The sequence below is a fragment of the Tachysurus vachellii genome, chromosome 10 (genome assembly GCF_030014155.1).
Source record: "Tachysurus vachellii isolate PV-2020 chromosome 10, HZAU_Pvac_v1, whole genome shotgun sequence".
Taxonomy (NCBI): Eukaryota; Metazoa; Chordata; class Actinopteri; order Siluriformes; family Bagridae; genus Tachysurus; species Tachysurus vachellii.
In genome coordinates, this window is record NC_083469.1 from 24,850,747 (window position 1) to 24,877,553 (window position 26,807).

Here is a 26,807-nt window from a genome sequence, read left to right on the forward strand (position 1 = left end):
CTTATATTAAGTAGTTTACTAAGCATTTACTAACACACAGATTAAAATGGTGTTGTGCGCAAAAGTTTGTACACCCCCGATCGAAAAGAGTAAGCGAACAACCTTTACAGCAAACTTTTAGATAACATTTTCCCGCCAATGTTAATTTATATTTGAGGAACTTGACTCACTAGGCTGTAATTGACATAAGATTCAGGTCAAGAATTATCCTTCGGAATAATAAATGTGGAGTACGATCAATTCTCCAACTCTTCAAACTTTTTGCTGTCACAAAACAAGGTGCCTAAACTTTTGCACACACCTCTACATTACCTAGAATATTAAATAAGGGTGAAAAAAAAAATTAAGTTAGTAATTAAGGTTGGCTGTGAATTAGTTGTTGTAATATTTAGTTTGGGTGTCGTAATGGATTTTCTTATGAGAAATTAATATAAAATACTGTAGATGGGGGTGCAAACTTTTGCACTCAACACTTGCACACGTTTTGAGCTGTGTAGGCATTACAGAAATAAATCTGAATGTTACGATTTAAGAGTCTTTAGTAGCAAGCTGACTTTTTTTAAATAGATCATAAAAATATTTATCAATATTAAAGTTTGCATATTAGTTCAAAGTTAACAGATTTTAATATTAAATGAAAATCCTAGTTTGTCAAGCCGATAAAGAGGCATCGCAAAAACCACCCACATAAACCATGCAGCCAGATTTATCCTTTAAATATTGAAAGATATGTTTTACATAAGAGATGCTTTGGAGATAGACGTAGTGGTTCGGTATCAGGTGCAGTCCGGATGCAGAGCTCAAGAGCGACAGCAGGGAATCGCCTTGAAATCCCAGATAAGCCGAACTGCAGCTTCACAAAGCTGAGAGAGATGGAGAGAGAGCGAGAGGGAGGGAGGATGTGCGGAAAAGCGACACACCATCTGCTGCTGTGGAACGACGGCACCCGAGGCACCAAACCCAACCCCAAAACAGCAAGATTATTCTCAAGATCCGTGACCACTGGGGTATTCCTACAATATCATATACCCTCTGGAATAAAGTGGCTAAATATATTTATGAGGCTGTTTCAAACCTTCTTAGATTTATAACTAAGGAGTAAAAAAACTTCAGGAGGTCTGAGTTACTGTTAAGTGTTTTATTCCTCCTACACCACAGCAATATTTTCATTTTTTATGAATGACATTATACTTTTTATCCATTTATAGCTACATTTAATGTTCCACAAAACGCAGCTTAATTAAAGTAATACAAAAAAATGTATTTGAATGTTTTATTTTTGGTCTTCGATCTTTTATGTGTGCTAATCATTTGTAAATGATCGTTTTCTACTGAAAAGATAACGTATTATGCTGAGGTAGTCATGTTCCTTCGTATACGATCATTTCAGAAGAAACCAATAAATTCTAATTAATACCCTTAAGATGAATCTGGGGTTCTGATACAGTAAACACGTTAAACCGCCCATAGAACTTTTACACCTTGTAATTTCAAATTAAAGCAGTTTTTGGAGCAATAAAGTGAAGATTTTAATGATGCATTGCACATGTGAATCAGAAATGTGGCACATCTCCAAAGTCAGCACTACTAACGCGGGATGGGACACAAGGCAAAGTTTAAAGAAGACCTGATTGTTCTTAGCTGTGTGATTTCTCTGTAAAAAAAAAAAAAGCTTTGCCAAACATGAAAGAATCCAATTTCCATCAAGGTAATCGGACTCACAATCAGAAATGGCTTAAAAAGAGAGAATGAATGAGCGTCTGGTCTACAGAAGGATATTTTTAATCAGCAAAACAAGGCCAGGAAATTGGGTTTGGAAAAAAAAAACAACATAAATTTAAATCATTTTTTTATGAATCTATTTTGATATATAATTCTTTACAGTTACTGTTTACCTGAGTTACCTTCAGTTAGTGATCCTTATTCAAGCCTTTATCACTGTATGACTAATCACGGATCATTAATACTCTCTAAGATGCAATCACTAAACAGCATTTTCAGCAACCTTGATCACTGATCATCATTATTCCCAACTATTCAATCACTGATCATAATTATTCCCAAAGATCCAATCACTGATCATCATTATTCCCAACTATTCAATCACTGATCATAATTATTCCCAAAGATCCAATCACTGATCATCATTATTCCCAACTATTCAATCACTGATCATAATTATTCCCAAAGATCCAATCACTGATCATCATTATTCCCAACTAATCGATCACTGATCATCATTATTCCCAAATAATGAATCACAGATCATCATTATTCCCAAAGAACTAATCACTGATTATCATTATTCCCAACTAACCAATCACTGATCATCATTATTCCAAATGAACCAGTTACTGATCACTGTTAATCCCCAAGAAACAATTCCTAGTCACCATTATTCCCAGAGAACCAATCACTCATCAGCATTCTCCCAACTAACCAATCACTGATCATCATTAATTCCCATTGAACCAATCACTAATCCTTATTTAGTTAAGCCTCAAGAACCAATCACTGATCACTTCGATTCAACCCTTATGACGTCATCCGGTCAGTTCTGAATAAGCACTTACTTTTTCCCCTGAAAAGAGTTGACATCAATAGTTGGGAAAAAAAAAGTCCTCCCAATCTGGCAACCTGTTTTATAGCCAATAGCGCGCAGGAGCAGGAGGAGCGCTTATAGCGGTGAGATTTAAACGGTTGCCATAGCGATGCGCGGTGCAGCCCGTCGCGCGCTCTGACCCGAGCGGTGCCGCCGATCCCGGGTCCGAGTGCTCAGGGATGATCCGCGTGCAGGGTGGCCGTGCAGGGTGACGCGCAGGATGCCTGGTCTGGAACTCTTGCTGATTGTAGCCGTGTGTCTGGTTCCTGTGGAGGAGTGCAGGAGTTACAGCGCAGCGCGGGAGAAACGCTGGACCGGAGCTGAGACCGAGAAGCGAGGAGTGTGAGTGCTGCTCTTCATTCCAACCACTCGGTAAAGCGCGAGGTGGACTTGAGAAGTCGAAATGGTGCATGCAGATAGTTCTGAGCTCACTGCTGCAAAGTGGATTATTGTCCTTTCCGGGGAGAAAAATCTACCCCTTGTTTTATAAATCATCTAATGACAGATTTGTTTGTTGTTATTAATGATGATGATGATGATGGTGATGATGATGGTGGTGATAACGAAATTAACGATACTAAAACGTTAAAAGGTTGGAGATTATGACTGTTATTAACACAATAGTGATAAGTTGGTATCTGATGATGATGATGATGATGATGATGATGGTAAAGATGATGATGCTACAGATGTAAAATGACAAGAATAGAGATTATGATCAATTAGAATAAGGATCATTGTGTTAGTCAGTTTGCTATTTGGTTGCTGATGATGATGATGATGGTGGTGGTGGTGGTGGTGGTGGTGAAGGTGAAGGTGGAGGTGGAGGTGGTCAGGAAAGTAACGATACTGTAGACGTAGAAAGGTTTTCGTAGAAATGCAGTTTAGTTTTAATCATATTGACCAGAAAAGTGACTATGATTATTATTGAGATATTAGTGATAATGTGAGGATACTTGGTGCTGCTGCTGCTGCTGATGCTGCTGATGCTGCTGCTGCTGATGATGCTACAAATGACGAGAATGCCGATTGTGCTTATAATAATCAGGATCATTTTAGAGGTCAATTTGTTATTAAGTGATGATGGCATGATGATAGTGGCGGTGTTGATGATGATGATGATGATGATGATGATAATGAAGATACCACAGATGTAAAATAACATTGAATGATGATTGTATTCATTATAATCAGGACCATTATAGTGGTCGGTTTGCTATTTAGTTATGATGATGATGATGATGATGATGATGATGATGATGATGATGATGAGGTTGATCATGATGCTACAGGTGTAAATATGACAAGAATGGTTATGGTTATGATCATCAAAATCAGAATCATCATGATGGTCAGTTTGGTGGTTGTTTTTTGTTGATGATGTTGATGATGATGATGATGATGATGATGATGATGATCAGGAAAAAAAGCTTTGATGAGAATGCTGATTGTGATGACTGTTATTAAGATCACTGTGATAATTAGCAGCCTGAGTGTGCTGTTTGATTTTGATGATGATGATGACAATGATGATGATGAATGCGCAGAAGGAAGACTTTTGTGATAAAAAGGAGATGATAGGTATAATAATGATGAAGGTAAAATGCTCAGTATTATTATTATTATTATTATTATTATTATTATTGTAATTATTATTATTATTATTATTATTATTATTATTATTATTATTATTATTAATATTATTATTATTATTATTTAGTAAACCAACCAACCCCCATCCCTTAAAACCCTGTTTTGTTTTGTTTTTTTCAATATGACTCATCTTTACCCTTAATGAAAGGGAAAAGGCCAGGGCATAATTAACATGACCCAGACATCCAGCACACAGCCATATTGTCATACACACTGTGTACATGCTGTGTCTCGCCAATCATCGCACATCACACGCCGGCCACGTGTCTAGCACACGTTTCCTCCATCTGGTACTTACCACTGAGATGACACAACATCCAACTAATGCCACTATCACAGCAAATAATCTCCTGTATGGAGGACATCAGCACAAGGGCTGGAAAGAAAAGCTTATTATGAACAGTAGAAATCCATTCTCACCTTGCTGTGGTGTCACAGTCAGTCTGGATCTGTCGGATAAAGAATCAAACATGAACTGATGAGGTGTAGTGAGTGGGAATGGTACAGTGTACCTTTTTCATCAATTGTTAGGTGTAGTATAATGGAATGTTAAAAACCAGCACACATAATGCATAACAAGTACTTTAAAGGCTGGTTCTTATCTCAGCAGGATTACAAGACAAACAGAAATTCTGTTTTAAAAAAATCACAATGTCCAATAAAATAAATCAATAAGCTACTACAGAAAGAATTGAATTAACATTTGAAAGAGAAATACTTTTTAAACATTTCATAGCTTTTTAATGCTGTAGAACTTCCACCTTTATTGGCTATAAACAGTCCTTTATACTTATTTAAAGTGCATGATTTGTCTTAAATAATATACTAAATTTAAAGAATCACATTCTGAATCACAATCTGAATAAATGAATCACATTCTGAGTCACTGAATCACATTCTGAGTCACTGAATCACTGAATCATAGTCTGAATCACTAAATCTCATTCTGAGTCACTTAATCACAATCTGAATAACTGAATCACATTCTGAGTCTCTGAATCACTAAATCACATTCTGAGTCACTGAATCACTAAATTACATTCTGAATCACTGAATCACATTCTGAGTCACTGAATCACAGTCTGAATCACTGAATCATTTCTGATTCACTGAATCATAGTCTGAATCACTGAATCACATTCTAGATCACTGAATAAAACTTTGAATCACCGAATCACATTCTGAATCACCGACTCACATTCCGATTATCATTTTTTGTTCTAGCCCTTTGGCGAAGAAGCCTCCAGATGTGACCAAATCCAGGAAGGTGAAAACAGAGCAGCTACTCAGAGTGGATGATCATGACTTCACCATGAGACCAGCATTCGGAGGTGAAGCCATAACCCCAAATCAAATATTTACTATATTATGTAAAGCAATTTTGTACATCATAATTTATCCTAGGGGGGCACGGTGGCTTAGTGGTTAGTACGTTCGCCTCACACCTCCAGGGTTGGGGGTTCGATTCCCGCCTCCGCCTTGTGTGTGTGGAGTTTGCATGTTCTCCCCGTGCCTCGGGGGTTTCCTCCGGGTACTCCGGTTTCCTCCCCCGGTCCAAAGACATGCATGGTAGGTTGATTGGCATCTCTGGAAAATTGTCCGTAGTGTGTGATTGCGTGAGTGAATGAGAGTGTGTGTGTGTCCCGCGATGGGTTGGCACTCTGTCCAGGGTGTATAAGCCTTGATGCCCAATGAAGCCTGAGATAGGCACAGGCTCCCCGTGACCCGAGAATAGTTTGGATAAGCGGTAGAAAATGAATGAATGAATGAATAATTTATCCTAATTAAATAGGTCCCTGGAAATATTAGTTTCAAGCCCTCGAATTGTACTCCAATTATTTACCCTCACTCTATATATTTTTCTCAATTATTTCCACTAGCATCAATACTTATCTCAATCACTTATCCCTGTTGTTTACTCGGATTACTTATCCAAATTGCATTACCACATACTGAGAAACCTCTTCAAATTCCTTTGCTCCTGCACACAGCATACACTCTCAAAGGGACAATTTTATGCTGTATGTTCTGCTTTACCACAGTGATCTGGGAAAGCAGGCCTCGGACACATCGAGGGTCAGTAAGACCAACAACAGGTGGAACCATGGTGTGTCTATTCAGCGAGAATGTCCATCTCAGCAACAACAGTTGCATAGTATTGTCACATATTATATTGCATCCAACACTGACCGCGATCGGGAGGTTTTCAGCTGTAGAATTCGGCAGCTGCGTGCCAAAAGGTCCTGGAAACACATAGAGCATTGAGTTGGCGGTCTGTTTGCAAACAGATTGACTCTGTTGGCAGCTATTAAGGACAGAAGGTCTGTGTCTGCCCACTTCCAGAGCTTGTTCACCTATTTTAAACTTTAATCACTTGCATTTTTGCTGCCCCTTTGGTGGTTGATGGTAAAATACTACCATGGTGTTGGTGTCGCACTGATACAGAATGTGCAAACCTTTTGAAATATTGCATCAATATCCATACAGCTTTTATTTATTAAATGACTTCAAGTGAATATAGATACAATAATAGCGTTTAATGATGTCAAAAATTAAACATCATTAAACATCTAAACATCATTAAACATTAAAAATCTATTAGTGCTTGTTGTAGTTCCTACTTTTAACCACTAGGAGCAGTAATAACTAGTGGATTTCTTTAAATTTGGAAGCTATATACAGTATACGCTATATAATATTCTGTGATTTTTGGACAAGGTTGCAATTTTTAAAAAATTAGATTTGGGTCAAAGATACATCATGTGACATCACCACAAAACATATTCAGCCAAATCCCTCTTTAATCTGCATTGTGGTTGTATACGTGCTCATACACTTCTAAACGGCTGATCAGTCAAATATATTCTCTGACTGCTGCCACAACATGACAAAAGCACTTACGTTTTTCTTCCTGTCGACTCAGCAGCTATGAAATCATCAAACTCCTTTGTTTCCTGGCGTAACAAAGAGTTTGCTATGCTGGATATTAAGAAATTCCCAACAAGTTAAGAACTTAAGAAGTTCTCTGCATCTGTTGCACCCTTTAACATGTTATTAATATAATATTTTTGACATGTAAATGTTTTGTCACGTTGTCAGAGTTTCCTTTTCATGCATCACCTACAGGGTCAAAGTGGGTTTTATTTTCCAAAGTAAAGGACTCCTGATTCTGACAGACACAGAAACCTTTATAATCCAGTTCTTCACTCTGACACAGAGCAGCTGTCTTTTTGATGTTTCTTCACCGCAGCAGTGTGTTACTTGCTTGCGTGTGTGTGATTCTCTCTGACAGTGTGTACCTTGCGGAATAGCATCACCCTCTGCGGGGGGCCACACAGAAGGGGATTAAGATATCCCAAACACTGGAACACATTCATCCAACATTCAGGCTGTCACTGAATCCACAGATCTGTCACTGGTGTGCTACCGTTCCCAGCTGAGCATGCTGGGTATTCACGATATGGTTCGATAATATCAGAAGTAAGAAAAAAGTGGTGTTTTCCTTTAATGCTATTAAGGTATATGGGCTATAGAGTCCTTAGCTTGGTGTTGGTAGAAAGTGTCACAGGAGTCTGGGGTGAAGTCAGGAGTAATCTACACCCAGCTACTAATGGTGCTTTAAGGTCATGGATAATCCTCAGACTGAGAAGTTTCATGTAAATCGAGGGCATAACATCACACCACAGCAGTATGGATTTCGTCCTGTCATGGATTACATGCATGTGGGATTAGTGGACATTTTATGCTGGACAGATTATGCTTTACTTGCTGGTGTATGTGTATTTATTTATTTAAAATATCAGACTACGCTAAATAATATATCGTCGCTGTCAGGCGGAATCCTCGTATCTCCAAAACCGTTATTTTTCAGGAAATTAAAAAAACGCCGTACCTTATCTGCAGTGCACAGGGTTTAGTCCGCATTGCAGTGGATTGTCTTGCACTAAATTCCTGTCCTCAGACGAGCACCAGAACTAGCGGGGGTCAAGATTTTTTTTTCTTTGAGCCCAGTGTTTTGAAGACATTTACCTCAGAAGACGTGTTGATTCGTTGCGACTCTTAATAAGGAGAAATATGCCGTGAAGCTCTCCGGCGGAGTGAGGAAGAGGTGGACAGTTGAAGTGTTCAATGGAGTTATGAGATTTGCGCTCAAGCTATTTTCAAGACTTTAGATTGGTTAATAACTTGTAAAAATAACAGACCCACCTGGGGACTGACCAATAGCATCGATATGTGAAAAAATATGAAATTGACCAAATTTGGACATACGAGGTTTCCGCCCGACAGCGACGATATGTGTCATTGTAGGCACTCAAACAATGTTGCTAGCAAAAAAAAAATAAGAAACAGTTCGTATAGATGTATTGTATAGTGTTTAGGTTAGGCAGTGGAGCAAAGAAAAGAAAAAAGACTGCACTTAGTATATACAGACAGCATGCAGGTGCTAGAAGTGACAGCTAAAGTGTGCACTTGTTCCTTGATGATTTTCTTTTCCCCGGTTAAAGATTTAAGCGGCAGCTCTCCGGATTTGCCCATCTGGATGCAATGCTGAACTGTAGCAATGCTCACCACGAGATCGAGCTGTGTGCTAGCCGCGTGGATTAGCACAAGCAGCATTAGCAATTAGCACATGTTCTCCAACTCGAACTAGCCCACAAGGCTGCTCATGTTCTGCTTTAACAGCAACCGAAGTTTAGAGCTGAATGAGATATGGGACAAATATGGGACAAATCCAGCCAAGGGCACTTTCAGACACAGACAGATATGTAGCAGGGAGTTGATTAGTTAGAGCTTATTGATTTCACTCACAAGCTGAGTTCCTGCTTAGTCTGATATCAAGCCGAAATGGCACATGACGAGGAAAATGAACGGTTTTATGTGTGACTGCTGCCAGATTAGCTCAGATTTTAGGATTATGTGAGTCACTATAAAAAAAAATAAATCAATGTTTCTTATACATTTTTATCCTTTTCTTAAATCAAAGATAATAAAGTGGCATTTTTCAGTACTCGATAAGTAAAGACACACTTAATGTGACTGGTTTTACTTTACTAGCTGGAAAAAACCTAAAACAAAACAAAACGGTGTTGCGTTAAAAATAGCTTTGTAAGAAATGTTGATTTATCATTGAGTTGTTTGAATAGAATGTAAATTTTAAGATTAGACTAAACATATGCTTGAAATAAACTTAATTGTTTGCAAATAGTATAAGAGAGTTTCAAGATTTTCGCTAAGATGAGCTCTCGTGTGACAGAAATGATGCTACTTGTAATTAGCCGACTTGCTAATTACCGAGCGAAGTTTTTTTTCAAATAGAGTAAGCTAATTGAAGCAAATTCTGATATTGTGTTTTCATTTTTGTATTGTGACTTCTTGTTATTCATGCGCTCCTTCCGAAACACGGGAAGTCAGTGAAAAATACGAGATCCTAAGTAGTAAATTATGACATTGTTGTGGCAATCGAGAGCTCTCGTCTCATTTCTGACAGGACCCGGTGGCAGCGTTACAATGGAGGTGCTGCTATTCCGAGGTAATGAATGTAACCTTAAAGTCGTCCCACTTCTTTCTGTGCAACTTAAAATAGCCCTGGATTCGGTCGTCATGGCTCCGTAGCTGTCGGATCAGGTCGATTTTTGCTATTGTTAGCTTGTGGAGCTTGTTGTCATGCAGTTGTTTTCTCGTCTGTCGTGTTCTGTTTTCCAAATTATGACCAGAACCTTATCACACATACGCTGGAGTTAGATGGATATTAGAGAAAGATATCAATGCTGCACTTTCAGCTGTGTGAACCTCAAAAGGGCACTGATGTCAAAGATCGAATGGAAGACATCTGAAAAAGCTCAGAATCTGGAGGACACATGGAATTATTCTGTGCTTCAAAATAGACACTTTGGTTACTAAAAGAGGCTTACTGAAGAATTATTACTGCATCCTAACAGTGTGGAATAAATTACTTAATGAATTAACTGACAAATCATAGAGTTATCTGCCTGTGTCTGTCTGTCTGTCTGTCTATCTATCTATCTATCTATCTATCTATCTATCTATCTATCTATCTATCTATCTATCTATCTATGTCTTTCTCATTGTCTCTCTGTCTGTTTTTATATTTGTCTGTCTGTCCGTCTTTATGTCTAGTCAATTAACTGCTATCTATCTATCTATCTATCTATCTATCTATCTATCTATCTATCTATCTATCTATCTATCTATCTAACTATCTGTCTGCCTTTCTTTCTTTCTTTCTGTCTGTCTGTCTGTCTGTCTGTCTGTCTGCCTTTCTTTCTTTCTTTCTTTCTTTCTTTCTTTCTTTCTTTCTTTCTTTCTGTCTGTCTGTCTAGTCAATTAACTGCTATCTATCTATCTATCTATCTATCTATCTATCTATCTATCTATCTATCTATCTATCTGTCTGTCTGTCTGTCTGTCTGTCTGTCTGTCTGTCTGTCTGTCTGTCTTTCTTTCTTTCGTTCTTTCTTTCTTTCTGTCTGTCTGTCTGTCTGTCAGCCTTTCTTTCTTTCTTTCTTTCTTTCTTTCTTTCTTTCTTTCTGTCTGTCTGTCTGTCTGTCTGTCTGTCTGTCTGTCTAGTCAATTAACTGCAATCCATCTATCCATCTATCTATCTATCTATCTATCTATCTATCTATCTGTCTGTCTGTCTGTCTGTCTGTCTGTCTTTCTTTCTTTCGTTCTTTCTTTCTTTCTTTCTTTCTGTCTGTCTGTCTGTCAGCCTTTCTTTCTTTCTTTCTTTCTTTCTTCTTTCTGTCTATCTGTCTAGTCAATTAACTGCTATCTATCTATCTGTCTATCTGTCTGTCTGTCTGTCTGTCTTTCTTTCTGTCTGTCTGTCTGTCTGTCTGTCATACATCAGAGTGACGGCTCAGGTTGGCTGTTTTGGGGACAAGGTCCGAAAGGCTATATTGAGATGGTTTGGACATGTACAGAGGAGGGAGATGTTATATTGGTAGAAGGATGTTGGAGATGGAGCTGAGGTCAAGAGGGCATGAAGGTAATTGGTGTGAGAGTAGAAGATGCTGAGGATAGAGTTAGAGCTGGAAACAGATGATTCTTCTTCTTTCGGTGACCTCTAACAGGAAGTATCCCTTCAGCCGTTATTGTAACAGAAACCTCTGAGGTTGTATATAAGTCGTTTGGTTTAGATAAATGTCACACAAGGCTATTACACACTGCTTTATAGAGAAGCGTCTGGTGGACCAGTGGCCTAAAAACTACACCCAGTTCACGTTTTGGAAAATTTTCTAGCACAAACCCGTGTGATCAATGTTAATCAATGTACACAGTTTGTGGGTTAATGAGCTGTTACGTAACACTTGTTTTGATGAATATCATGCAAAACTGTTGGCACTGTGTGTCAGTTGAATTGGTTGGATAAAAAAATGTATGTTTATTCTTTATTTCAGGTCCCGCGATTCCTGTGGGCGTCGACGTCCAGGTCGAAAGCTTGGACAGTATTTCAGAAGTAGATATGGTGAATTGAATCTTTTATTTTATTATCTGTAAATTAAAATAAGTATGTAGGAAATTTAGTCAGCATTGCATTTACACTGAAATCCATCCGTGTTTAGTTTATGCCAGATTTGAATTTGCCAGATTTTTTTTTATTTAATTTGGGATCTTAGCTCACTGCCTTTAAACAGATGCTCTTGCCTTTGGACATTTTATATATAAAAATTACATTTTGATAAATTGCCGCAATTTGTTTTTCAGTTTATTTTGTTATATTAAGTCTGTATCACCTCAATATACACACAAGAAATGGCTCTTGCTAGCAAACATGCCATGCTACATGCTAACAGTATTTAAGTCGTACAGGTTGTTTACGTGATAAATATTGGTTGAAGTTGAGACTCTGTGCACTAATCTGAGGAGGCTTGGACTTTTGATGAGGATTAAAATGGATATATTTATACAAAATTTTGACAAATTTGTGTTTATTCTATAGTTAAGAAGAAGCCCTTATTTTGTCACGTATACATTACAAGCACAGTGAAATTTTTTCTTTATATATCTTAAGTTTGGAAGTTGGGGTCAGAGCACAGGATCAGACATGATACAGCGCCACTGGAACAGTGACGACTAGGGGCCCTACACAAGGGCCCAACAGTGGCAGCTTGGCAGTACTGGGGCTTGAACGCCGATCTTCCAATCAACAACCTAGAATCTTATTAACTACTTAAGCCTTCCCAATAATTCATCCTTCTATCTGTTCATTATTCATTCATTTCTATTGAAGCCTTTTCATATTCTATCCCCCCCCCCCCAATTAATTCATCAACGTTATTTATGAAAATGATGGAATTCATAAATATTGGCACACGTTAGTTGTGAAATATGTCAGACTGAAGCTGCCTGGCTCATTAAGAGTGAGACCATCTGCCAGGAAACACCATGTTTAATTAGAAACGTTGGCTATGACTAAGAAAATTTTCCTCCATTTTTTAATCTCTATTGTGCATATATGCATATTTTACATCCATGAATGTGGCTCAGTAAACTAAGACTCTATGGCTATGGCAATATAGCCTTAAAAAAAAGGCTATAAAAATGATCGATATGAATGAGCTTGAGCTGGAGTTAGTGATCAGAATTAGGATTACTGGATGTAAGAGAACTGATCTGATTGTTCTTGGAGTCTGGTACCAGCACCAGGCAATTATTGTGAATTAGAGTCTCTGTGTTTCACAGAAGCTCTTTGGGAATGTGATATTCATCGATTCGAATTCCAGCCGAGCTGCTGTTACAGAAAAAAGCTGTGATCTTACAATATACACAATATACAACACCTCCATCACCTATTTTACATTTGAACTCCTTTCATGCGAATCCTGTGTGCCATCAAGTGCCATTCTTTAACTGAGCATAATTACAGGTCACTAAATGCCAAATGTTTATGGTTACGTAACAGGGGTTAAGATCAGGTGGATGATGTACTTTCCAGTGATTTAAAGTAGAGCCTAGAGGATCAAGTGTTGTAATATATATTATACACAGTGAAAAAAACAAACAGCTTTACACATTTGGAGGGGAAAAATAAATAAAATAATTTAGCATGCTTAAGATGTGTGTGTGGGTTAATGTGGCTGTTGCACGACAGCAAGGTTCTTGGTTCGATCTTTAGTATGACTCAGGAGTGTGTGTGGTGTTCACTTCTGTTTGATACGGTGGCCGAGAAGTGCAAAACACATTAACAAATTGAAAACAAATTAACAAATCCGAAAACAAATGAACAAATCCGAAAACAAATTAACAAATCCCAAAACACATTAACAAATCGAAAACAAATTAACAAATCCCAAAACACATTAACAAATCCGAAAACAAATGAACAAATCCAAAAACAAATTAACAAATCCGAAAACACATTAACAAATCGAAAACACATTAACAAATCCGAAAACACATTAACAAATCCGAAAACACATTAACAAATCCCAAAACAAATGAACAAATCCCAAAACAAATTAACAAATCCGAAAACACATTAACAAATCGAAAACACATTAACGAATCCGAAAACACATTAACAAATCCGAAAACACATTAACAAATCGAAAACACATTAACAAATCCGAAAACACATTAACAAATCCGAAAACACATTAACAAATCCCAAAACAAATGAACAAATCCCAAAACAAATTAACAAATCCGAAAACACATTAACAAATCGAAAACACATTAACAAATCCGAAAACACATTATTGATTGTTTTAAAGTGTTTTAATTCAATCACACAGAAACGATGTACATGCTCTTTTATGCATTAGATTTCATTTTCATTAGAATTAATTTAAGATATTGTGCTCAATCCTACACAATCTGGCAACCTAATAAGTCTTATTAACTAGCTAGTCAGCTCCTCCATTCTCCAATATAAAATGCTTATAGATTAAGCATGTGGCAGCATGATTCCTTCCCCAGTTAGACTCTGTTAGAAGTCTTTGTTGCAGTTCCTATATTAACCACTAGGTGCAGTACAGTAATAACTGCAGGTCAAGACATTTTTATAACTACAGTATAAACTAGATTTTAACTGTGATTGATGAGTTTGTGACGTGGCAGTTTGTAAACTACTGAACTTATTCTCATTATGCAGGACTTCACCATGACCATATACCTTAGACACTACTGGAAGGACGAGCGCCTGTCCTTTACCAGCACCACGAACAAAAGCATGACTTTCGACGGACGCTTGGTGAAAAAGATCTGGGTCCCAGATGTGTTTTTTGTACACTCAAAGAGATCCTTCATCCACGACACCACCACTGAGAACATCATGCTGAGGGTTTTCCCTGACGGCCATGTTCTCTACAGTCTGAGGTACAGAATTCATCTCTTTTCATCACAATGAGAGTTAATTTAATCTTTGCTTTTTTAGTGCACAGAGGATTTTAGAATAAGCCCAATGTTCCCAGGGTCCTATGTTCCCCAGTTCAGAATTCTCTTAAAACGCATTAAGTAAACTTTTCAAAGGTTTTGTAGACAGGATTAATTTTTCCATGGTCATATTAACTCTGTTACCGTTTTACTTTAAACATCAAAGAACATTGAAATGAATAACAAGCTACATTAGTTAAAATCGCCTCCATCATCTACACTTGGCATGTATTCATTTATGAACTTAGGTTTGAGTTATGAAAAATTAACTAGGTTGCACACGCATGGAAATGGGACCCTGGGAACATAGAACCTTGGGAACATAGGACCCTGGGAACATAGTATCATAGAAACACAGATACTGGAAACATAGACCCTGGATACATAGGATCATGGAAACATAGTATCATAGACATATAGGCCCTGGGAACCCATGACTAGGGGAACACAGGACCCTGGGAGTACTGTATATTACCCTGGGAGCATAGGACCAGGGGAGCATAGGACCCTGGAAACATAGAACCCTGGGAACATAGGACTCTGGGAACTTTGGACCATGGGAACATAGACCCTGGGAACATAGGACGAAGGGAGCATAGGACCCTAGGACAATAGGACCAAGGGAGCATAGGACCCTGGAAACATAGACCCTGTATACATAGGATCATGGAAACATAGGATCATAGACATATAGACCCTGGTAACCCATGACTAGGGGAACACAGGACCATGGGAACACAGGACTCTGGGAACACAGGACCATGGGAACATAGGACCCTGGGAACCTTTGGGAACATAGGACCCTGGGAGCATAGGACCCTGGGAACATAGACCCTGGGAACATAGGACAAAGGGAGCATAGGTCCCTGGAAGCATAGGACCAAGGGAGAATAGAACCCTGGAAACATAGAACCTTATAAAGATAGGACCCTGGGAACATAGACCCTGGGAACATAGGACATTGGGAACATAGACCCTGGGAACATAGGCCCCTGGAAACATAGAACCTTATAAAGATAGGACCCTGGGAACACAGACCCTGGGAACATAGGACATTGGGAACATAGACCCTGGGAACATAGGCCCCTGAGAGAATAGGACCCTGGGAACATAGGCCCTGGAAAGAAAGGACCCTGGGAACTTTGGACCATGGGAACATAATACCCTGAAAACATAGACTCTGGGGACATAGGGCCATGGAAGCATAGGCTCATAGAAACATAGAACCTGGGATCATATGACCCTGGACACATAAGACACTCGATACATAGAACCATAGGAACATAGGAGCATGTGAACAAGGCACTGTGAGAACATACTAGGGACCCTTTGTAACTTGTTTATTATGTGAAGGTGTGATATAATACATTGAACTGTATTACCCACATGAACTGGAGTTACGTTTACAACCCAAAGGTTGATTATTTTCCTAAAACAGCACCACCCGAAGTGCTTTATTCCTACTTGTTTTTTTTTTCTCTCTGTCCTGTCCACAGACTTGTCTGTGTTGCAAAACTTAAAGAAACTTTAAAAAAAACCTTTACTTTAAAGTGCTGACCCTGACAGAAGTCCACTTTTATCAGTGTTGGTTGTTCATCCTAGTTTCTGCACTGAAACAAATCAACCTTGAGTAAAATTAATAAAAACTGTGTTTGCTTGCCGCAAGAGGGTTTATAAATACAAAATGAAACAATATTACTTGAAACTAATGTTTTCCAAGGTTTATTTTTTTGCACTGTATTAATAAACAATATTTTTTTAAATATACTATACAAATTTACTTTAACAATTTTTCATAGCGTTGGAAAATTAATGGTGACATACAGGTCGTATCCACAGAATATGAAATACCTCCAAATGCATCCAAAGCCCATGGACTAGTTTTAGGGATATTTTTGGCCTGTGAAAAGGCAACCCATGGCCTACAGCGGTTTTGGTGATATTACCTACGCATGCTGCCTGCATGTACAATGAGGGAGTCGCTTGCGGTGATGTTTTTTGTTGTGTCTCTTCTGAGGAGAGGGAGGAACTGGGCACAGAGCGACTCGCGTGTATTAGGGCCAGGGCTAATTTCAAAGTCAAATATCCGCCTCGTTGCTGCAGGGAAAACGTCAGTCCTGACAGCATTGGCCTATTTTATTTATGCTGACCGATACAAGGTGGACCGGGCTGACTCAGGAGCGACTCCTCCTACAGAACAGAACAGGAAATAAATAAACAATCAAGACTCATGGATTGATAAATAATATATAGGCTGCGTTTTTATTCCCATTACATTAATTTTGACCCTTGATATCATCTCTTCATGTCAGTTTGGATGCTTGGGGTATCAACATGTAATGCTTTTCAAGGTTAGTATAATAAAAAAAAAGAATAAAAAAAATAGGCTTGCGCTTCAAAAGCTTTAAAACTGGACGTTAGAAGTTAAAGTCGAAATAAAGTGCAAATAAGAGTTACCTAAATATTTAGGAAACTTATTCAGACGGTTGAAATATCTCTATTTATTTTAATTAAAAGGCGTTAAATTCTTTCTCTTGACATAATTGTTGTAATCTCGTATTTATTTTGGTTAATAATTAACTAATTGTCTGACACAAACTATAGACATCTTAGATCGTGCCAGTTATGTCAGTTTATTATTTTATTATGTAATCGTCTGCTGCCATTATCACCACCCCCACAAAATTACAGATGAGGATTAAAAACTCAAATGGTTTTATTAGATTAGGTCAAGTGTGGGGGCACGGTGGCTTAGTGGTTAGCACGTTCGCCTCACACCTCCAGGGTTGGGGGTTCGATTCCCGCCTCCACCTTGTGTGTGTGGAGTTTGCATGTTCTCCCCGTGCGTCGGGGGTTTCCTCCGGGTACTCCGGTTTCCTCCCCCGGTCCAAAGACATGCATGGTAGGTTGATTGGCATCTCTGGAAAATTGTCCGTAGTGTGTGATTGCGTGAGTGAATGAGAGTGTGTGTGTGCCCTGCGATGGGTTGGCACTCCGTCCAGGATGTATCCTGCCTTGATGCCCGATGACGCCTGAGATAGGCACAGGCTCCCCGTGACCCAAGGTAGTTTGGCTAAGCGGTAGAAGATGAGTGAGTGAGAGTAGGTCAAGTGTCCAATACAACCGCTAACCAATATGACACTATACAGTATATACTCTAAATAATACAGTCGATCATCTCACTCTTGTTTTAACATTAGACGTTGTCTCAAAGCAGCTTTATGGATCATAAGAAACATAGTACAAAAAAGTTCAGGATTAATATTAGACTTATATTTATTAAATATGTTTGTATTTATCACTAATGAACAAGCCTGAGGTGACTGTGGTGACTGTGGTGATTGTGGTGAGGAAAAACTCCCTTAGATGGAAGAGGAAGAAACCTTGAGAGGAACCAGACTCAAACGTGAACCTCATCCTCATTTGGGTCAAACTGGAGGGTGTGATTATAAACTGTTATAAACACCAGAGCGTGTTGTTATGAATAATGTCCTTTCTACAGGCAGATACAGTCTGATAGTTGTTTATTTATTAGGAGGTTGTTGTCTTCTTGAATGTTCAAAATCTTCACGAATACTGTAATTAAAACACAATTACACAACTGGCTAACAACACAAATTCCAACTCAACAACCTGTATATTTCGGCTCGTTCCTCGGATATCAGGTTTGTCTCTATTTGGTTTGGTTAAAACTCAGACCAGCTCTCTGTGGATAAGATCGAGGATCTTTTGGATGCAAAAATTTAGCAACTTTCAAACTTTCCAGGTCTAAACAAGAAAAGATGTCAGATTAAATGTTATACTCTTTATACTGTTTAGGTTATCGTACCTTAAGTTTGTCAAAAATGTGTGTGTGTGTGTGTGTGTGTGTGTGTGTTTCAGAGTAACGGTTACAGCCGCCTGCAACATGGACTTCAGCCGCTTTCCTCTAGATTCGCAAACCTGTTCTCTAGAGCTCGAGAGCTGTGAGATAAATTACTCACACACACATACACTCACACGCACACACACACACGCTCACACACACACACACACACACACACACAGTTCTTCTAGCAAAACAGTTCTCTGTTAGTTCTCTATTTATCACAATTCACAGCGATTAACACAGACTATCATGTCACTGTTTTGTGTTTCATTTAGGTCTGATGCAGTATTTCATATTCTTAGTTCACACGAATACACTCTTAACACACAACAGCCAAGAGCTAACATCGACCCAATTACTGTAGCGTCTCATTTATTATCACCTCTACTGCTTTCCAAATATAAAAACACACTGTTCTTGGTTCTTGAGTCGTTCCTGTGTAACTTTGTTCCTCTGCCTCACAGATGCTTACACAGATGAAGATCTGATGCTGTACTGGAAGAGCGGGGACGAGTCTCTAAGCACAGACGACAGGATCTCACTGTCTCAGTTCCTCATCCAGAAGTTTCACACTACCTCTCGTCTGGCTTTCTACAGCAGCACAGGTCCGAAACATATAGCACGGTGTCGATCAGCGCTACTCTTTCCGTTTGGTTTCCCATTTAACAGTTAACAGCTGGAAAAATATCTCCTGGGTCCGTATTCATAAAGACTCTATGAATGATCTCAGAAAGCTCTTAATTTAGCTTGAAGATTTCTAACTACGTCTAATAAATAAAAAAGTACGAGCGTTTTTATAATCTGGTCTGTTATAAAGCTTCACTTTGTCTCTATGTTAAGATATTTGAGTCTATATCGTGTAGGGATTACGTTCGTGATCGATCGTATTACAGATGTTATGTATAACATCTGTATGTTATTGTCACGATGAGGCAAAGGCGGGTGAGGATCCAAATGCAGTTTAGACTTTTAATAAACCAAAACAAGCAAAAAAACAAGCAGGCAAAACAGGGCCGAACACTGAGCAAGACAGGAAACAGGAACAGAGACATGAACACACCATATAACGATTAACACCAGGGACGTGAACAAACAGAGTAGATATACCAAACAGGAACCAATCACCAAGCAGAGACAATCAGTGACTAAGACAACACACCTGAGGGAGAGATGGAGTTCAATTAGTGTCCATGGTAACCAATGAGTGGGCGGAGCAAACAATTAACAGCAAGGCAGACAGCAGACAGAAACAGGGCAAAACACAGACAGACTCATTACAGCTATAAATGTAATAAATGTAACGTAAAGACACAGAGCAGAGATGTCATAGAGACAAATTATATCATTTCTGTGTCTGAGATTTTATCTCTAATCTGATTTGGTCACAAAAATAATCCCCACACAATCTAATCTGTATCATCTTATTAACTCACTATCATTATTAAATATTGTATACAACACATTTTCTTCTCCCTCTTCACCTTTTAGCCATTTTCTCCTCTGATTAAGAAACTTTTACTCCTCTTAAAAGTCCTCCTCACGACTCCTAACACTTTTTGACCTTATGAGCTCTTGTAAGCGTTAAGATGCTTTATGAAGAACTTTTATCTTTACTAGGACCTTCTCTTTCATTTGAAGGGGAAAACGTCAACATTTATAAGAATTTTCTTAGAATTACGTCAGTAGGAGAAACTCTTCGTACTAAGACGTTTCATGAATCCGAGCCCTGATCTTCCATTCATACGATCCGAGATACTTTTCTGCTCGACACGTCTGTAAAGAGTTATTAATATTTCAGTCAGATTTCCGTTTTCCTCCTCCGACCGCTCTCATGGACATGGTCGTTTCCCAACAGCAGTGAAATACTCAAACATCAGGCGAACATCTAGGAGTCACTGATCCACCGACTTTTCTCTCCCCGTCTTTCCTCAGGCTGGTACAACCGGCTGTACATCAACTTCACACTGCGGCGTCACATCTTCTTCTTCCTGCTGCAGACGTACTTTCCAGCCACGCTCATGGTCATGCTGTCCTGGGTGTCCTTCTGGATCGATCGCAGAGCCGTACCAGCCCGAGTCTCCCTGGGTAAAACTATTACCCTCAATTCAGTTTGATTTGATCTCCTAGCGCTTTTATCAATAGACTAAAATAATCGAACCACCAAAATCCCAAGCTTAGAATGAAATACTATATTCTACTACAGTATCTACTAAATATCCTAAATTATAAATCAGTCATATATCCTAAATTCTGTTTAGTAATCGGTTGTTTAACCCAAATTACCATATTATTTATCTAGTTATTTATCCCAGAGTACAGTATGTTGTTGACTACTTTAAATGATTACTTAATTTTAATTTATCCCTACATATACTATTACCTAATTAATATGTTGTTTATCCTAAAATAAATATAAAAAAAATTCAAACAAATAAATAAATATCTTTTAAAAATTCATTTCCATGGATTACAACTCAATTATTTATCTTAAATTATCTTATTTATCACTACTGTAAATTATTACTCAGTAATTTGTCAAAAAGTCTGTTGATTATCCTAATGTACACTATTTACTGACTACTACAAATTATTACTAGTTATTCATCTTAAAGGATATTGTAGGTATAAATACAAGGAATATTACTCAGGTATTTTTTTGTAAACGATACTATTTAGTTGCTACTAGGGATGTACCGATACCACTTTTTCTCTTCCGATCCGATTCCGATACCAGAGTTTGCCAGTATCGGCCGATACCGATACCGATCCGATACCTGTGTTCTTTTCTATCTTTAAAACTAAAGAATGTTTACAACTCGCTTAGATATTAAGATTTATTTGTTTCTGGCAAAGAAATACAAAAATGCCCTTATTACTGGATGAAAAATGAAAACACAAGAAACCTTAAAGTATTAATGCAGTAGCAAACAGTACTTTTAACAGTTAGTGGTATCTAAACCATATATACTGCAGTTCATTCACTCATTTTCTACCGCTTATCCGAACTACCTCGGGTCACGGGGAGCCTGTGCCTATCTCAGGCGTCATCGGGCATCAAGGCAGGTTACACCCTGGACGGAGTGCCAACCCATCGCAGGGCACACACACACACTCATTCACTCACGCACTCACACACTACGGACAATTTTCCAGAGATGCCAATCAACCTACCATGCATGTCTTTGGACCGGGGGAGGAAACCGGAGTACCCGGAGGAAACCCCCAAGGCACGGGGAGAACATGCAAACTCCACACACACAAGGCGGAGGCGGGAATCGAACCCCGACCCTGGAGGTGTGAAGCGAACGTGCTAACCACTAAGCCACCGTGCCCCCTATACTGCAATTATTAAATTAAATTATTTTCTGAAGAAAAGGCAATATTTTAAAGTGAATCTTATATTAGAACTCTTGAAACACAACAAAAAATGTATTAAACAGTAAACCTTGCACCCAAATGAGCGACATGTTTAACACGCTGAGGTAAATAGAAAGGGCGCCTGCTAAACTTGCCTGTCTGTCGCAGGCGGTTGTGCAACATATGTCCCATAAAATTTATTATATTTATTTACATTAATGTAATTTAATATATAAGTGTATTTTTCTTATAAGTTCAAACAATAGTCTATGATGTTTGCTGTTCATTAATCAACCACCATGGGCATAGGCGTCGGAAGCAAATAAAAAGTGGGTGTGTCCTATCCCACACACATATAATGGTTCCGACGCCCATGACCACGGGTATCGGATTTGGATCGGTCACGCACCACAGACACCCGATCCACTCAAAATGCTTGGATCTGCATCGATAGCGATCCAAAATATCGGATCGGTGCATCCCTAGTTGCTACTACTGAATTTTTGCTCAGATATTTTGGTAGCTAGTGAAAATGAACATTTATCCTCCTCACAGGTATCACTACAGTGCTCACTATGTCCACCATCATCACCGGCGTGAACGCGTCCATGCCTCGTGTGTCGTACATCAAAGCTGTGGACATTTATCTATGGGTCAGCTTTGTGTTTGTTTTCCTCTCGGTGCTTGAGTACGCCGCAGTCAATTACCTTTCCACCGTACAGGACAGGAGGGAGCGCAAGCTCAGAGAGCGACTCAGAGCACAGGTAATTCCACGCTGCAGGGTAAAAACGTAAGCTGTTCGTACGTCTATCCTGCTTTCACTGTCTTTACTGTGTCTTGTTTTGTTTCAGTCGTTGTCCTGCTCTTGTGGCTTGTCCCACACCAGGACCATGATGCTGGACGGGACGTGCAGCGAGGCGGACGCTAACAGCCTGGCCGGATACACCGATGCCCCCATGATGCCGCAGGAGGTGGAGAAACGTGAGCACATGGTGGTGCACCTGTCGGTCAGTAACGCCTCTACGGCTACCAAGAAGAAAGGCCTGCGCAACTTCAGCATAATCCAGAACACACACGTCATCGACAAGTACTCACGCATGATCTTTCCAGGATCCTACATCTTTTTCAACCTCATATACTGGTCTGTTTATTGCTGATGTCTGGGACATGAAGACTCCATGACCACATCTGGACTATTTTTGTGTTGACGTTTCAGACGGACAACTTCCCCTTGTCAGGTTTCACTATAAAAATGTAAACAAATTATATGTCGAATTTAAACGGGAAAGATGTCATATTTATTTATTTATTTATTTATTTATTGTCTCTTTCCGATTTCCTGTATTTTTCTCCAGCTCCATTGTACTTTAGGTGCAGAACCAAGATTCTAAGGGGTGGAGCTAGACACCTGCTCCAACTCCTCCTACAGGCCAAATAACTTTCCCCATAATATTTTTCCCAGCATCGTTAGATTTCACATAGTAACTGATTTACGTCAATACTATGGCACGCTCACGCTACATCATACTGCCAGGAGCTACTGGGACAGTTCCCTGTTAGACCACCAGTAGGCGCTGGAAGGCGTTTTCACCATAGCCTGCGTTTTTGTTTGTTTATTCTCCACGTGTGTATAAGACTACTTATTTTTTCAGTGTAGGATGTGCTTACTTTTTATGACTTTTTATGATTCTGTTCAATGAAACACCTAAAATGGAAATTGACGTCTTTATTCTCATTCATGTTTCATAACATTCTCAAATCCTCTTTTTATTTTCCGACGTATTGCATCTGACAGCAACTTTGGAGGCCTGAACGACACAAAGGAAATTTAATAACAAAAGCAGCTGCGCCACCCGACTCTGAATACGAGGAACTTCTTCCTTGTAAATATTGATGCAATGTTTGGGAATAAAAACAACACCATACAGGTTGCCAGATCTGGTTTGATCCTTTTTTTTTTCCACCTGGCCAGGTGTTTAACATATTTCTTGTATTTCATCAGATGTTGCTGAAGCATTGGTGTGAATAATAATTAGAATTAGAGGTGGATTGGTAGTAGTCCTTTTTGTTAGTCTGCTTATCTGCTGTGTTATTTATCACATTTAAGACTAAATGGATCGTTTATATACTGTACATCACTGCGGACAGATGTGTGCACTGCTGGATTTGATGTGTTCTACGACACGCTTTTCTTATTTGGGTGTTTGAAATAAAATGATAGGGAAAACTCCTTGTGTGTTTTCACTCTAGACCAGTGGTCTTCACTATTTTTTTCATGTGAGCCACACTGATAGGACAAAGTCAATAGGAGAGCCACTTTCACCGCAAAGTATGCCAAGTTATTCAGTCTTAAATAGCTTATCTGCTTAAATACAATGTACAATATTGCAATACAATAATTACTTAAAAATCATTCTTTATTATGCATTATTTATTACCTCTTTTGTCACTGTCACATTGCTTTGTTGCTGTTCATTTTTTGCGCGGGATTGTTTGTTAAGAAATCGATCCATTTTTTATTCCGTGTGTACAGTAAACACAAGTTGTTAACTAGCATGAAACACAAACTAGCTTCTGGCCGTCAAAAACTGGCTATTGCGCAGAACGCAGTGAGTCAGTGACGAGTCAAATAATATATATAAATAATATAAAGATATATTATTATTTGTAATAGAGCACATTCGTTTTTCTATGCTTCCCTGATTGTTTTTAATGTTATTTAAATGAAAAATAAATTTTAAGCACATGATCGTATCATCGTATTATTTACTGCCATGCGAGCCGCATATTAAAGCTTGGCGAGCCGCAGGAGGCTCGCGAGCCGCGCAATGAGTAACACTGTTCTAGACTGACACTCTCCTGCCATGTAACTATGTAAAAGTCTCAGAAAACAAATCAACACACTAAAAAAGTCTTTTGTTTTTGGTCAAAAATGGGACAGCACTGACCAAGAATTACATAGTACAATATTATCTATCTATCTATCTATCTATCTATCTATCTATCTATCTATCTATCTATCTATCTATCTATCTATCTGTCTGTCTGTCTGTCTGTCTGCCTTTCTTTCTTTCTTTCTTTCTTTCTTTTTTCTTTCTGTCTGTCTGTCTGTCTATCTAATGATTATTTGTATGTTTATCTCTCTCTCTCTCTCTCTCTCTTTCTCTCTCTCTCTCTCTCTTTTCAATGTGTCATTCTATCTGTCTGTCTGACTGTCTGTCTGTCTGTCTGTTTTGTAACTGAACCCAAAATAGCTTTTAAAAATGTTTTATTGTAATTATTAGATTGTTTCTTTTAACATACTTAAAATTCTCACTTGTCTTCAGTAGAAGAAGAAATTTTCTTTCATAATTTTTTTGTGGGGGTCACGGTGGCTTAGTGGTTAGCACGTTCACCTCACACCTCCAGGGTTGGGGGTTCGATTCCCGCCTCTGCCTTGTGCGTGTGGAGTTGCATGTTCTCCCCGTGCCTCGGGGGTTTCCTCCGGGTACTCCGGTTTCCTCCCCCGGTCCAAAGACATGCATGGTAGGTTGATTGGCATCTCTGGAAAATTGTCCGTAGTGTGTGATTGCGTGAGTGAATGAGAGTGTGTGTGTGTGTGTGCCCTGCGATGGGTTGGCACTCCGTCCAGGGTGTATCCTGCCTTGATGCCCGATGACGCCTGAGATAGGCACGGATAAGCGGTAGAAAATGAATTTTTTTTTTTAATGCTTTAATCTCTCATGTCTATAGTTTTAATACTATATATTTAAGACAATTGTTAGGGTTGTTTGTTATTGTTGTGTTTTCTTCATTTTTAATTTTTTTTTTTTGTACTTTTGTGCTTTTGACACCATCGGAAGCTGCAGATGAACTCGACTCATCCATTTCTCCGACCTCATTGCCGCAAATGGATGAGGAGGTGGTAGCTGTGTCCTGGAGAGCTAAAGTGGTTTTCTAATAAAGTTCTAATAAAGTTACTGTGACTGTCGTTTATTGCTTTATAAGCACGTCCGTTTACCTCAAAGGTAAATGTGAATGTGAATGAATGAGCTAAGTCTGTCTGTCTGTCTGTCTGTCTGTCTGTCTAGGGGTGGAAAAAAGGAGGTTGGGCAGAAATTAGAAAATAACGTATCTCGAGCTGAATTGAATATCGCACCAATTTTGTGATTGGCTGTTATGTGGTGTGGGGCCAGGGTGGGCCAAGCCTCTGATTGGTTTGGGCCAGGCCCACTCTCTCCCCCCCCACTCCCCGTGGAGCGGGGCCTGAATACTAGGGTCTGCGTTGAAAGATCAGATTAAGTGAAAAACAATAAGCCTACCCCTAAAATTATTCCTCAGCAGCATCAATTAATTCATTAATACTTCTAAATGCACTGTATTTGATGGTAATAATCTTCACAGAACTGAGAAAAAACACTGACAGTATCATAGTAATAATTTAAAATGCTACCAATAAAGAAGAAAATTATTAAAACAGTAATATGGTTTTTTCTGTATATAAAGCCAAGAACAAAATCATATTTTTCTTTCTGCTGTTACAGAAAACCTAGTCAACATGTTCTGACCAATCGGAATGAAGAATTCTTTCAAGGATTTTTTTTTAAGCCGAGATGATCTACAGTGAGCCTGATGATCACTGCACAAAGCTTACAGTGAGCCTTGGGCAAACTAGCTTTTAGGACTTTTAAGCTCTAAATGATATTTAAGTACAAAGCGTCTAAAAAGTTTACACGCACACCCCGTGGTAAAGTCTCAGGTTTTTGTGAGGAAATAAAATAAAATAAAATAAAATAAAATGAACAGACCAAAAGGAAACCAAGAAAAAATGTCAGAAAAACAAGCAGAAACCTAAAAAAAAATAAATAAAAAAAATGAACCTAGCTGCATAAATATGTGCACCCCAAAAAAAAAAAAAAGATCTGTGGCTAGATCTGGACATCAGGTCAT

At 38.7% G+C, this 26,807-nt stretch overlaps 1 protein-coding gene across 1 annotated transcript; it reads left to right on the plus strand.

Annotated features, from left to right (window-relative positions):
* The first annotated feature begins 2,677 nt into the window (after nt 1–2,677).
* On the plus strand, nt 2,678–23,497 carry gabrr2a (gamma-aminobutyric acid type A receptor subunit rho2a). Its single transcript, XM_060879136.1, has 9 exons — nt 2,678–2,944; nt 5,480–5,586; nt 11,677–11,744; nt 14,373–14,596; nt 18,536–18,618; nt 18,986–19,126; nt 20,454–20,606; nt 22,434–22,642; nt 22,730–23,497. Exons 1-9 carry the CDS (start codon nt 2,823–2,825, stop codon nt 23,033–23,035), a joined length of 1,413 nt encoding a protein of 470 aa, XP_060735119.1. The 5' UTR covers nt 2,678–2,822; the 3' UTR covers nt 23,036–23,497.
* The last annotated feature ends 3,310 nt before the right edge of the window (nt 23,498–26,807 follow it).

What these genes read in the sequence shown, in the direction of transcription:
- gabrr2a (XM_060879136.1), top strand. Translation starts at nt 2,823, where the DNA reads ATGCCTGGTCTGGAACTCTTGCTGATTGTAGCCGTGTGTCTGGTTCCT. An exon ending in GTATTTCAGAAGTAGATATG is followed by an intron (nt 11,745 to 14,372) that starts GTGAATTGAATC and finishes CTCATTATGCAG; the next exon opens with GACTTCACCATGACCATATA. An exon ending in CATGTTCTCTACAGTCTGAG is followed by an intron (nt 14,597 to 18,535) that starts GTACAGAATTCA and finishes TGTGTGTTTCAG; the next exon opens with AGTAACGGTTACAGCCGCCT.